General features: G+C 31.6%; 3 protein-coding genes across 4 annotated transcripts; 1 reads left to right on the forward strand and 2 right to left on the reverse strand.

The window, feature by feature from the left end:
- The first annotated feature begins 564 nt into the window (after positions 1-564).
- Positions 565-1,137, forward strand: LOC149496330 (protein RALF-like 32). Its single transcript, XM_089721848.1, has one exon. It carries the CDS (start codon positions 672-674, stop codon positions 1,005-1,007), a length of 336 nt encoding a protein of 111 aa, XP_089577974.1. The 5' UTR covers positions 565-671; the 3' UTR covers positions 1,008-1,137.
- Positions 1,138-2,427: 1,290 nt separating this feature from the next.
- Positions 2,428-6,020, reverse strand: LOC105639124 (Putative methyltransferase family protein). Of its 2 annotated transcripts, none has more exons than XM_020681294.3 (8): positions 5,773-6,020; positions 5,621-5,683; positions 5,221-5,287; positions 5,021-5,121; positions 3,818-3,862; positions 3,322-3,711; positions 3,130-3,232; positions 2,428-2,674 (listed from the first exon to the last, which is right to left on the reverse strand). In XM_020681294.3, the coding sequence occupies exons 1-8, from the start codon at positions 6,007-6,009 to the stop codon at positions 2,592-2,594; spliced, it is 1,089 nt and encodes a 362-aa protein (XP_020536953.1). In that variant the 5' UTR covers positions 6,010-6,020; the 3' UTR covers positions 2,428-2,591. The 2 variants fall into 2 exon arrangements, with proteins under 2 accessions (XP_020536953.1, XP_012078462.1); XM_012223072.4 differs by having other exon boundaries at positions 3,322-3,639; positions 5,773-6,017.
- A 4,586-nt stretch (positions 6,021-10,606) lies between these two features.
- LOC105639165 (mitogen-activated protein kinase kinase kinase 20) lies at positions 10,607-11,904 on the reverse strand. The gene has a single exon (XM_020681305.3). The coding sequence runs from the start codon at positions 11,444-11,446 to the stop codon at positions 10,712-10,714; it is 735 nt and encodes a 244-aa protein (XP_020536964.1). The 5' UTR covers positions 11,447-11,904; the 3' UTR covers positions 10,607-10,711.
- Positions 11,905-12,874: the final 970 nt, after the last annotated feature.

Below are 12,874 nucleotides of genomic sequence, written 5' to 3' on the forward strand. Positions count from 1 at the left end.
ATGGCAAAATAACATCGTCATTTTTTTAAACCATCAACTATATATGATCAAATAATTAATCAATATTAATACAGTTTTAAAAAGAACAAATAAGAAAAAAAATACCTTTTAAGTGGAAACAAATCGAAATGCACCCACCTTAATTTTAGTTGTCGCAAACCATAAATTATCCTTTCCAAAACCGTAGAACGAAATTGCAGTAGTAAAACGAATCGTGCCGGTAACGTGTTATAAAATAATAAAAAAATAAGAAGAAAAGTAAAGAGAGAATATGAAAAATATGAAGAAAATATGATAGTGTATTTATTATTGATGAGAAGCCACGTATAAATAGTTATCTTAAGAGATCTATACAAATCAAGAAAATAGAGTTCGCATAATTAACCAATAATGAAGAATACAGACTTTTAACCCATACATAACATTCACTTATTTCATAACAGGTAGAACTTATTCGATGCATATACAAAATCATTTAATTTTTCCAAAAATACAAATAAATTAACTAATTAATGATAAGTAGGTTTGGTGAAGTGCGGTCCTTCTTGAATATCAATAATGCTGCTTCCACTAACACCTTCACTTTCCAAAAAGTTTAACTTTTGCAAAATTGCAATATTCCTCTTTAAATTGAGTCAGAAACAAACCAGAAACTAAAATCACAAACAACAATGGATCTCAACTGCAGTCCTTTCTCCTTTCTTCTAATACTAATTCTGATGAGCTTCTCAATCTATCTTTCGTCATCATCATCAGTTCAGCCCACATGTAATGGTTCAATAGCAGATTGCAATTTTGAAGAATATGAAACTTTGATGGACTCAGAAATAAGCAGAAGATTTCTTGAACAGAAAAAATATATATCACCTGGTGCTCTGAAAAGAGACCAACCAGTCTGTAATGGCGGTGCTAATGGTCAGTCTTATAGTAGCAGTTGTTTGCCTCCTTCTTCCAATCCTCAGAATCGTGGTTGTCCTAGGTACTATCGTTGTAGGTCTGATTCTTGAATTCCAAACTTAAATTTATTTTATTGCTTTCTTTTTCTTTTCCTTTTTTTTTTCAAAAGCTGTTACTAAGCTTGTAATCTGTTGAGATCACTTTAATAACATTTAAGTCAATTGAGTATTAATTTCAGAAGCTTTGTTCTGTAATTTTCTATTTGTTTTTCTGCTTTGGGTGAAATTTTATCATTAAACAATTAATTATATTTTAGTGTATGTGTGTGTGTATATATATATATGATTTCTTATTATAATTACTTAATTATTTGCAATTTCCTTTTCTTATTCTATGTTTATATTGGATGTTAATCCATAAAACAGTATTGAGAGTGTCTGACTTATAGTGCAAAAGTTGATGTTTTTATATCTAAATTAGTAGTTATTAGAAATTCATTAATAGATGATAACATTTGGTTGAGTATTATTTAATTTTATAGAATTAAACCTGAAATTTTTGCTGATGCAAAACATAAAAATATGAAACTCTAAATGTGAAATTTATTTATATCAAATGATCACTTGTAGCAGTTTTTTTTTTTTTTTCATATTATATTGAGTTTGTATTAAATATAAACTTTCAGTTTTCAATTTAATCATTCTTCAATTATTTGTACATTTTCTAAAATTTTATTTTATTTTTTGCTTTAAAGATAAAGAAATCCTTAAATACAAGTGATGATATAAAGTTTGGGAGTTGACATTGTAACAGCTTCTAAGGTTTTACTTCACTTCCTTTTGCTTGATTTCCATTTTTTTCCCCTCTGAGATGTTTCAAAATTCACGTGAATTTTGCAATTGTAATCCAATGACACCTTGAGATTTGTGAATGATCTATCCGAACTTGCAAATTTTGATAACATTAATAAAATTTTTAGATTTGTTGCTTTTATATACAAAATATTAATCTGATGTGTAATTTGCATAACTTTTAGAATAATAATTTTTATATTTTTCTAATTATAAGTTAAAAGTGTTTTTACAGGTTAAAATAATAAAATTCAAAAGTAAATTTATGTATCCGGTCTATTTATAAATATCAGTTATATTTATGAACATAAATAATTAAAAGATATATTTATTATCAACTCGTTAAATTATTTCTATCCAAACTCAAGATTGAAAATATTGTGAAATAGTGCATGGTAAAACCTTTGTTTTTGCTCAACCAAACTAAAACAAGCACAACTTATTGTTTCCATTGTGACAAAAAAAACTCCAAATTTACTATTCACAAAACGTTAATTACTGCAATGTGCTTGAAGATATATCATGACACTGACAGCAGTATCAATGTGGTTAGCTTTGTTCAGTCAAAACTGCAGTTCATTCATGAACCCAAGTGAAACGCAAAGCAGACGTTTGAGATTTCCATTCCCACTATTTGTAGTCAATATATGATATCATGGATCATTGAACAAACATGACATGAAACAAAGCAAAGTTTTAGGCAGAAAAGTAAAGAAAAATCTGCAAACATGTTAAGCAAGAAAAAGGACTTTTGAATTTTACAGTACGATTGAGGCCGAGTTACCATATCCTATGTATCAGACAACAATACAATTTGATGTACCTAAAATCAAAATCTTAAAACTACTTCATCGAGAGCTTCCATACCTCTCGAACATTGGAAGAACCATCTGCAACTTCAGCAACCAGACTTCCAGCCATAATTCCTTCATCAAGAAAACAAAGATCGTCCTATCAATACCATTGCAAGGAGGAAGAAGAAGAAGAAGAAGAAGAAGAAGAAGAAGAATTTAAAGGAAAAGGCGAAAACTCTTAATTGCATGCCAGGGCAAGAATACAGACATTTTTCCCCATATATTTCTACTATCCCAGGTTAGGCATCATATTATGCATGCAAATCATATGAATGGGCAGCATGAGCAAGAACAGCACAAGTAGACCACATTCATCAGCCTTCCTGTATATGCATTTTTTTTTTTTGTCCAAGAAATAAAATATATGGAACAAGTAGACAAAATGTCTTAGAAGGAGATCTCACTTTCATGCATAAATTTAGAATATAATTTTTTATTCCCTTCTTATGTTCAAATTTATATTTTCTGTGATATAATACAGACATTATCCAAAAAGAAAAAAAAAAAAAGAAATCTGACTGCCTGACCATCTTTCTCCACCATAGATAGGAATTGTCGTGTTCCCCCACCGACTCCAAAGTAATACTTTTTGGCTGCGAAATACACAACTCCATGAGGACGGCGCAAGCACTGCAGAAAAACACTTTTGGAAGTCAGGAACTATAAGTTTATTGTAGAAGATTAACATAAAATAAATCGACTACTGAATAAGGCAACACCTTCTTTATAAGTCCATAGAGATTTTGTTGAGCAGAAATTGAGTATATTGTCTCTGCCATTAAGATGACATCATAACCAGAAACTGGCTGCTCTGAGCAACAGTCGAGATCATTTTCCTTATTGCATATGTAAGGAAGACATTGGTCAATTTGACTCCAGTCACCAGCAAAGAACCGCAGTTCTGCACCAGAACCACAATTCGACTCATCTGATCTACCACTAAGACTTTCTTTTGCAAGATTGACATTCACATTGGGAATAGTGAGAGATCGCAAGACTTCAGCATTGAAATCCTGAAAATGTACAACTCTCGCACCCTGATGCAAGAAACAACAAAGCTTTATTTTTATTGAATGGGCTGGGTCTCCTGATGCTGGCCCTTCAGGTATCTCGATGTTACAAAGAAAGAAAAGACGAATTCCAATGACATCCTCAAGAGAGATGCAAGCCATGATTCTAGGCTTGATAAAAAAATGTAGAGGATGTAAAAGTTACCTCAAGGCATGCAGATATCCCCGGAAGTCCATGACCACATCCAAGCTGAAGAAGAATATCACAGAAACTCACTTAGGAATTAAAATGAAAGCAGGAGAGACAAAAAGACATTTTTCGCTGCATGTATTTACATCCTTCTGAAAGAAACAATCACTTGGAGGGTTACATTCAATTTCTTCATATTCACTCAGGCAGATATAATTTTATCCAACATTCATCAATTTCCTACGGTGAACATCACTAAATTCATTGCCACAATTACAGGCTTAAAAAAAAAAAAAAAAAAAAGATAAGGAACTAAAATATAAATCACAACAAATGTCAAAGACTCTGATCTATTAATGCCCAGACCTCTGTGAAGAAAACTGTGAGGTGAAGCCCATGCCCACTAGGTGAACGGGTTAATGTCCCTGCAATTGGCTAGACCAATTCAAAATTACAATTATTTAATTGAAGCATCTCCTCCCTATGGAAAGACATTATGTTACTTTTGAACCTTACTGAATTTAGCTTCCACCACCTTCCTCTAACCATTTTTCATTGATTCTGTTAACCTTTAATAAGTCATTCACAGAAACATTAATGATTCTAATATCTGCATATTTTTGTCATCTTCCTAAATTTGGTTTAGGAATGCGCGAAGAGGTCCTTCAAACCAAGGGAGGAGAGATAAACAATATCTTGTGCATGTGATGCCCAACAATAGAACAAATTTAGGATAAGCAAAAGAGAAAGGCGAAACAGACTAAGCAGGAATGAATGCATATGTCAAGGGAAAATCTGGCGGCAGAAATGGTGATTAGACATGATGTGGAAATAAACAAAGGGGTAGAGGTGATGTGGTGAAATCTTAAAAGGGATGGGATGATTGTGAACATGAGTTAAGTTTTAGAACAACTGTTAGTGAATGTCATTTATGTATTAACTAGAGAGAGACAGAGGAGCGATTCAATGACAACATCAGATGTCTTTTTGAAAAAGGATCAAAAACAAAAAAACATTAGAATGCCATGTGTCCTAAAAAAGATAACATTATTATACAGAAAAAAAAAAATACAAAATGCATAAATTTAAACTGGTGCAGGAAATTAGCGTATGATCAACCAAGACTGAATTAGTCATCAGTTAACTACTATGAAGTTGAAGAATCAATGTGTGAGCATTGTGGAGCAGTATCAAATCACCTGAAGATTAGGTGCCCACCTCTAAAACTCGCTTTCCATTAAATGATAAATGCCCACATTGAACCTCTGAGCGAAGGGCTTTAACAAGGTCCACTGAGCCTTCCCAAAGTTTCAGTCCTCCTAAGTCTCAAAGACAAATATATATAGTGATTAAATAAAGAGAGAGAGGGGAAGGGATTAAATAAAGGCAAAGACAAAAAGAAAACCCTTCTTTCACACCTTCATATACACCAGGTACTAAATCAGAATTGGGCAACCCAAAAACCTCTTTGGTGCTAACACGACCCTGAAAGGAAAAAAAAAAAGTTACAAAATAACTTTTCACGTTCACCAAAGATAGATATAGAAACATTACAAGCATTGTGCATAACTGACCAAATACCAACTGCTTTCATGCCAAATTCAGGTGAGATTAGCTTAGTCTAAAAACAGAATATAGTTAAGCCAAGACATTGCTACATTGAATTTTTGAGACAAAATCAAGAACTACTTCCAAGAAGACAGTAAAGAAAGCAAGAAACTCAATCCAACATCTCATCTTTTTTTCCTTCCTTCCTTATTCCCTTATTTTCAATCAATGCTTAGCAATCAAACAACAAGTAGGAAACAGAAAACTGACCTTGAACAAAGTGAGACCATCCAAGGTTACAGGCTCCACAGAAAATTTCAAAGTCGATGAGACCTTAAAATGAAACAAACATCAATCAATTAATTATCCATACAGAGATTTCTGTTCTATAACGTACATGATTGGAACAGAAAAATTGATACCTCAGACGAAAGTACTTCAGTCGGCGGTGGCGGAGGAGGAAGAGGAGCCTCTGAAGAAGGATCGGAAAAATCTAACCCTATTCCTCCCGAAGTAGAAAATAATTTAAAAGTTGAGTTTGCGGCCATAACCTCTACTGAATTTCTTTTCGAACTTGTGCACTCTGTCACCGAGTATGAAGTAATGGAGGTTGTTTTACTGTACTTTTTTTTTTTCTTTTTTCTTTTGGCCAAATGCATAAAATCATCCCACTAAAAACTATGACGCAGCCTCTAACTTTTAATTTGGTAATACTTTAAACTTATCAAATTGCATCCATCTAATATTTTAACGTGTAAAACCTTTTGTTAAAATTTTCAATTTCTAAAATTAAATTAATTAAATATTTGCTAAATATATAATATAACTTATTGAACTTAAATAAAAAAAAAATAGCCTTTGCGACACATTGACGCTACACATTAAAATCATTAGTAACATCTTGAATTTTATTTTTTTATAACAATTTCACGCATTGCTACAATTAACAACAACAGTAATTTTAAAGGTCTTTTACTTTTTAAATATTAATTTAATATGTGATTAGTATAATATTTAAAGTAACAATTATTACATTTGTTTTAGAATAAAGAAGACAAGCTTTATTGATTAACTGATAGATCAAGCAAAATATCAACTGCAATACAACGGGTAATGCTATTTCAATAATGAAGGCTAGAAGAAAATTAACAAGCAGCTCGGGCTAGCGAGTGAACCGACTTATTCGCTTGCCTACAAACAAGTCAAGGAGATACTTTCCATCTTGCTGATAAGAGACCTGTAATCTGGTATGACACACCCAAATTCAGTTAAGTCAGGCTGACCATGAAGAGAGTCAGACTCAAGAATAACAGGACCAAACTGACATTCCTTCAACTAGGAAGAACCTCCTGCATACCAACAGCTTCTGCATAAGAATTAATAATTCTTACATTTTAATTATTTAATAAGTGTTTTCAAGTGATCTAATTTTACAAATTATGTTGAACCGATTAAGTTAAAATACTCAATAAATATAATTTTATAAATTGAAATATTTAATGCGTCAAAATAAAAGTTAAAAGTAACATAAAATTTTTTATGAAAAGTTTAAAAGTGAATTTATTTATTGAGCCGAAAATTATTATTCTAAAAGTTATAATAACTACACATCAAATCAATATTTTACATGTAAAATTATTATTGGCAATTCTTTAGTTCTAAGGGCTAAATTATGGGATTTATTGGAAGGAATTAAACTTGTTTATACCAGATGTTTTCACGTGTTCATGTTGAAAGTGACAATCTCTTGCAGTTCAGCTTATTAATGATTCTATAGTGATTCTTCTTTCAGTTTGTTCTCTAGTTCTCTCAATTTATAATTATTTGCGGCTTGATGGACTATCTCTGTCTCTTATATATTTAGGAAAATTAATTTCTGTGCTAATTGGTTGACTAATCTTGCTTCTTGTTTTGCTTTTGAAATGCATATTTTGGAAGCTTCTCCTCATGGTCTTCATCAATGGTTAGTTTATGATATTACTGGTGTACCTCACTCTAAAAGGAGCAGTAGTTAGTTTCTTTTTCTACAAAAAAAAAAAAAAAAAACAAATTTGCATATGAAAATAAAAAACACCAAAAAATTATTATTTCTAATGTGGAGAGGTATGTAATTTTATTTAAGTTCATAATTTTAGAGGCATAATAAGTTCCCTCTAAAAATTGGGATGTAACACTCTAACACCATGTATACAAGGATAAATAGTGTTGTGATGCTATATAATATATCATACATATCTATTAACTGAAATATAAGTCGCACCATGTGTTAAACAGGAAAAACCTATATTAGAAAATTTCTTACTTTTGACAAACAGTCATATATAAATATATACATGACCAAACATAATTTAAAAGTTATTTAATACATGGTGGACGTTAAAGAGTTTAGACCCCTTATAAAACAAATTTACAAACTAAGAAGGTGACATATACAGACACAATAAGTCCCGACCTTAGTTCCATTTCTGCCAATCTGAACAGATGGAAATCTGACTGCTAATGCCTCCTAAAGCCCAAATCTAAAAAAATATTAGCATTTTATATGAGATGTCACTCAGTGAGTAAAAACCATTATAAATGATTATTTGAAATAACATAGCATATCATGAATATCTCAAATAAAGCACATAATGCGCTTCTAATAATTCAAACATCTTTAACTCTTTGGGCCACCAAAAGCTCGACATCAACAATTATCATATAATAATAGTCATTTATTAAATCATTCACAATAATAATGTACAGATATCACATCATTCCTGTTGATAGAAATTTATATCATAGTTATTTGAAGCATCACAGATATGATGCTACAGAGATATACTTCAGAAGTATGATGCAAATGATTATCAGATTATTTATGTTATCACCATTTAATGAATATTGCTTAAGCTCTTTAAACTTCCATAACCATATAAATATGGTAATTTCAATTTAAACACCATTCTTTTCAAACTAACACTTGATATCATCGTTAGAATGCTTAATCAACTAATTAAACTCATCAATTCAAAACAAAATGATCATTCCAATGATCATTTCGAGTGGGCAGAATCTCCATCTTTAGCCTTAGGTAAGATTTTCGCAATTCAATCAAATTAAAGCTTAAATCATGGTTTTTATAACCAATACTAACTAATTAACACTTTACATCATGTTCATTTCACTTATTAGCGTCAAAATCAATCTTCCCTTCAAAATCTCTACTTTGAAATCCTAACTCAAACTTCTCCATATCAAATGAATAGCACAAATTAGGTAGAAATTAGTTGCCTTAGGTGATTTTCAACAAAAACCCTTTGAAAATCAAGTTGAATCCTTAGCACGTTAGGCTTTCTTTTTCTTCTTCTCCTGCTTCTCTCCTTATGTGTCGACCTCTCCTTCTCTCTTTTCTATTTCCTTTTTGTTCTTTGATTTTTGCTATTACTTAGCCTTTTATAAACTAACAAGTCATTTGGAAGTCACATGGCCTCTTAATCTTCCTTTAACTCCTCAAATTCTCATGTATTCTTATTTTTACCCACATTTATAATTATAACTTTTCTTTTATGTTAATCAAATATATAATCCTCTATTAACACTTAATTGATCTCATTTAGGCCTTAACTAAATATCTTAGATGATTTAACATAAAATCATTAAATACTTAATCAAAATACTAATTTAGGTTCTTCACGTGCTATCTTCTCTTCGCTGTAATTTGAGCACATTTAACTTTCTTTTAATTATTCTCCATAATCATTTTCCACTTTAATTAACTTATGATTTTGTGATTAACAATCTCTTACTAACATATTAAAGCAGTCTAAATCAATCAAATCACCAAAATAAACATAATTTTCCATAATAGTATCATTATTCTCATTTGACAATTCATTTATAAACACCATTTATAGATGTACTAAAAGGCTTTAAAGAACATATACGCACTCGATATGTCTAAGGCGGAGTGCCAGGCTTTTCGAGTTCAGAGTTTATTCAGATTCATGCATTTGCATATTCAGATTCTTATTTGATGCTTATGTGCATGGTCATGTTTAGGCATATCAATGTTTAGGCAAATGCATGTATATATATATATATATATATATATATATATATATATATATATATATATATATATTAATGTTATATGTGTCATGTTCATAAATACATATGTATGATCATGGTATGGTGTTTCACAATATTTTTTATATAAAATATAAATTTATGTATGAGACCTTTATTTTATTTTATTTTTTAATTTCGCGGAGAAATTTTTTTTTGATTAATTTTAAAATTAAAGATTTCTACAATTTATTATTATAGAAAGAAAGGGAAAGGTAAAAAAATAACAATAATAATTTTGACAATTGACTAATTATTTTAATTTTGTTAATCGGTACCTTCTATTTATATTTGATTGTAATTTTCTTATGATTATGTTGGAATTCAACTGACATGGCCATTAAGGCACATATATTACCACCAGGTACAACGTCAGAATTGGCCAACTCAACAAAATTACAAAATAACTTGAAATCCTCAATTCACTAATAAGATAGATATAGAAAAATCATACTCGATTGTGCACAGATGGCCAAGTTTAAAAGTTAAAAGACTTTTAAACAACCAAAGGTTTATTTGGTTTTCCACTCAAAATCTTATTATTAGCATTCTGTTGGAAGAGCGGAGTGTGAAGGAGTGCAGAAGCTCTTCTTATGAACACTTGCTCTTGACAGACATGGTAACACCTTGACTGTATTCCAAAGAAAGAAAGAATAATATTGTCATTGATGTGGTTGCAACAATTAAGAGAAATGTCTCTTACAGAATATGGAATCAAATGCCACGAGCAAATCCAAAATGAATGATTAGATTTGAATGAATAAGTTGTAATGTTTCTTTTTTACTATTTTGCAGCATGATGCTGCATAAAACTGATGCTATCAACAAATTAAATCTTCTTCATTTCTTAACCCAAATTGCCTTTTTATGTGTTCCACTTTAAGAATATGAAGTGCATTTTCTTTCTAACTAGGCTTCCAAGTGATAATAAAAGAATTACTTCAGAGGCTCTTCTCTGAGCTAACTGGCTTTAAGCAGAATGTAGTTGTTGGTGTTTGAAGTGCAGAGAGGAGATATTCAATGCACATACAAAAGCATATATATATACATATATACTACTTGTGGAGAAAAAACAACATCAAAATGATCCAATAAAACTGAAGTATAAACTGATTTTTTGCATCAAACAAAACAAATCATTAAAAAGAAACAAAACTGCAAGCTTTCATTATAGTGTTTAGTATAGCTTTACAAAGAGAAGCAAATTATAAACCATAAATCTGCCAATGTCAAATCAGAAACAAAAAATCTTTCCTACAAAAACCAGTGCTTAGTATAGTTTCTTTCTTCATCCATAGAAACAAAGGGATGTTCCAGTAACATATCAGCAGACAATCTCTGATCAGCTCTTCTATCCAAACACCAACCCAAGAAATTCTTTGCCTTCACCGATAAATGCTTAGGAACCGCAGGCACTCGATTAGTATAACCAATCACTAGGATGATATCACGACTATAACGAAACTCCCAGACTGGTTTTCCTGTTAGCATCTCCAACACAACACAACCAAGTGCCCATATATCTGCAGAATACCCCAGTTTTTTATGCTTCACCATTTCCGGCGACATATACATGTGTGTTCCTCTCAAACCGGTGCACTCTTCTTCCTCTCCATGCATCGCCTTTGCTAACCCGAAATCAGCAATTTTCGCCATATAGTTTCCAACCCTTAAGCCAGTACCAGGCACAAGTAAGATATTACCTGGCTTGATATCACAATGAACATAACCATGACTATGAATGTATTTCAAACCACGAAGAATATCCCGCGTGTAATTCTGAACGACGATCTCAGGCAACCCACCGCCAGATAAGCTAATATGATCACCTAAACTAAGACGAGAACAGAACTCCAAAAGCAAGTTGTATATTTTCTCACCGTTCCTCAACTCTGTTATTTCATCCCCATAGCAACGAACAACGTAAGGGCTTGTACCAAGATTAGAAAGAACCTGTTTCTCGTACTGAAGTGCAGAAGCGAGCTCCATCGTCGCTGATTTTACAGCCCATATGAAAGGGAAGATGAGATTCTCGGTTTTTTCTTAGCGCGTAAAAAACAGAACCAAAACCCCCTTTTCCAAGCAAGTAGACTCTCGCCCAAGAAACTCCATGTGAAGTTTCTAGACTAAAACCAGGCATGGTCCGTTTCTTCTCCATGCCCATCTTCTTGAAGGCATCTCGCCTTTCCATCCGATTGCCATAAGAGAAAACTGAATTTATATTCATATTTGAAGAGAATTTAATGTGAGAGTGGTATTTATAATGGAATAGAAACTCACTTTGCAAGATGTTAATTCTAAGCGAGAAACATGCGGAAATAATCTTGGTTGAAGGGATTTTTTCTTTCCGCGTACAAAATTGAACCAAACTCTGTGTCTAAAGTAAGGCCAGTAGTGATGCTCTGTTTCTTTGCCATGTTCTTGACTGGTTTCTTCATCACCGCCGTCAGAGAAATTGCGGTAGTTTGTGGGATTTGGAGTATTAGATTAGTTTACTCGGAGACTTTTCATACTTGAGAATCAAGAATCTCTAAGTACGAGTGTGATAGTTTCTGTTTTCACCGTTATTTTCCCCAACCCATTAGTTGGACATGTGTTGGGAGAGAATCTAAATCATCATTAAGATCTTTTGACATCGTTAATAACATTATACTTTGTAAATAAATCTTTTATAAATATATATATTACTGATTATTTGAAACCACAATGACATATTGAAATAAAAAGAAAAAACAAAAGTCCAATACTACTTGACTAAGGAAATTTTCAGTTTATTAATTTGAAGAATTATTTATGAGTTAATCTCAGATTTTGACCATCATGGATTTAATTAATTGTTAGCTTCTTGCTTTTCAAATGTCTAATCATACAAAGTTCTTGGAATATAAACTCAAATTGGACTTACACATACCAAAGTAACAATATCGATTTAAATAATACCCACGCGTGTCAACGTTGACATAACAAAAATAAATTAAAATAAAATAACGTAAGGTGTTTAAAATTTCATCTCATGTAATCAGCATATACTTGAGATAAATAATTAGAATATATCGTTTTGTTTAAGAAAAAAAATATGTATTAATAATTGACTATAAATTGCTGTACAAATCTTGTGGTCAAATTTTCTTTTTTCATAAAATAAGAGAGTATAGCTCTAAGAAGACAGACACAATCTAGAGTATGTTACACCTCTAGAATCATGCAACAGCCAGTCATCCAACCCAGGAAGGGTGAGCCTTCCCTTGAATGAGCTGGACCACAAGAGAATTATCACTTTCTACCATAAGAGGTCTAAAATTTCTTTGCTTAGCAATCTTCAGACCTTCTAAAATGGCCAATAACTCTACACTCGGGATCGAACAGCTCCTCAGGTTAGAAAAAAAAAACCAACAACACATTTACCAGCATGATCTC

This window comes from Jatropha curcas, chromosome 5, assembly GCF_041381405.1.
Source record: "Jatropha curcas cultivar XTBG-Jc1 chromosome 5, XTBG_Jcur_1.0, whole genome shotgun sequence".
Taxonomy (NCBI): Eukaryota; Viridiplantae; Streptophyta; class Magnoliopsida; order Malpighiales; family Euphorbiaceae; genus Jatropha; species Jatropha curcas.

What these genes read in the sequence shown, in the direction of transcription:
- LOC149496330 (XM_089721848.1), top strand. Translation starts at nt 672, where the DNA reads ATGGATCTCAACTGCAGTCCTTTCTCCTTTCTTCTAATACTAATTCTG.
- LOC105639124 (XM_020681294.3), bottom strand. Translation starts at nt 6,009, where the DNA reads ATGCATTTGGCCAAAAGAAAAAAGAAAAAAAAAAAGTACAGTAAAACA. An exon ending in AGTACCTGGTGTATATGAAG is followed by an intron (nt 5,122 to 5,220) that starts GTGTGAAAGAAG and finishes TTTGAGACTTAG; the next exon opens with GAGGACTGAAACTTTGGGAA. An exon ending in ATCTATGGTGGAGAAAGATG is followed by an intron (nt 2,675 to 3,129) that starts GTCAGGCAGTCA and finishes TTCTTGATGAAG; the next exon opens with GAATTATGGCTGGAAGTCTG.
- LOC105639165 (XM_020681305.3), bottom strand. Translation starts at nt 11,446, where the DNA reads ATGGAGCTCGCTTCTGCACTTCAGTACGAGAAACAGGTTCTTTCTAAT.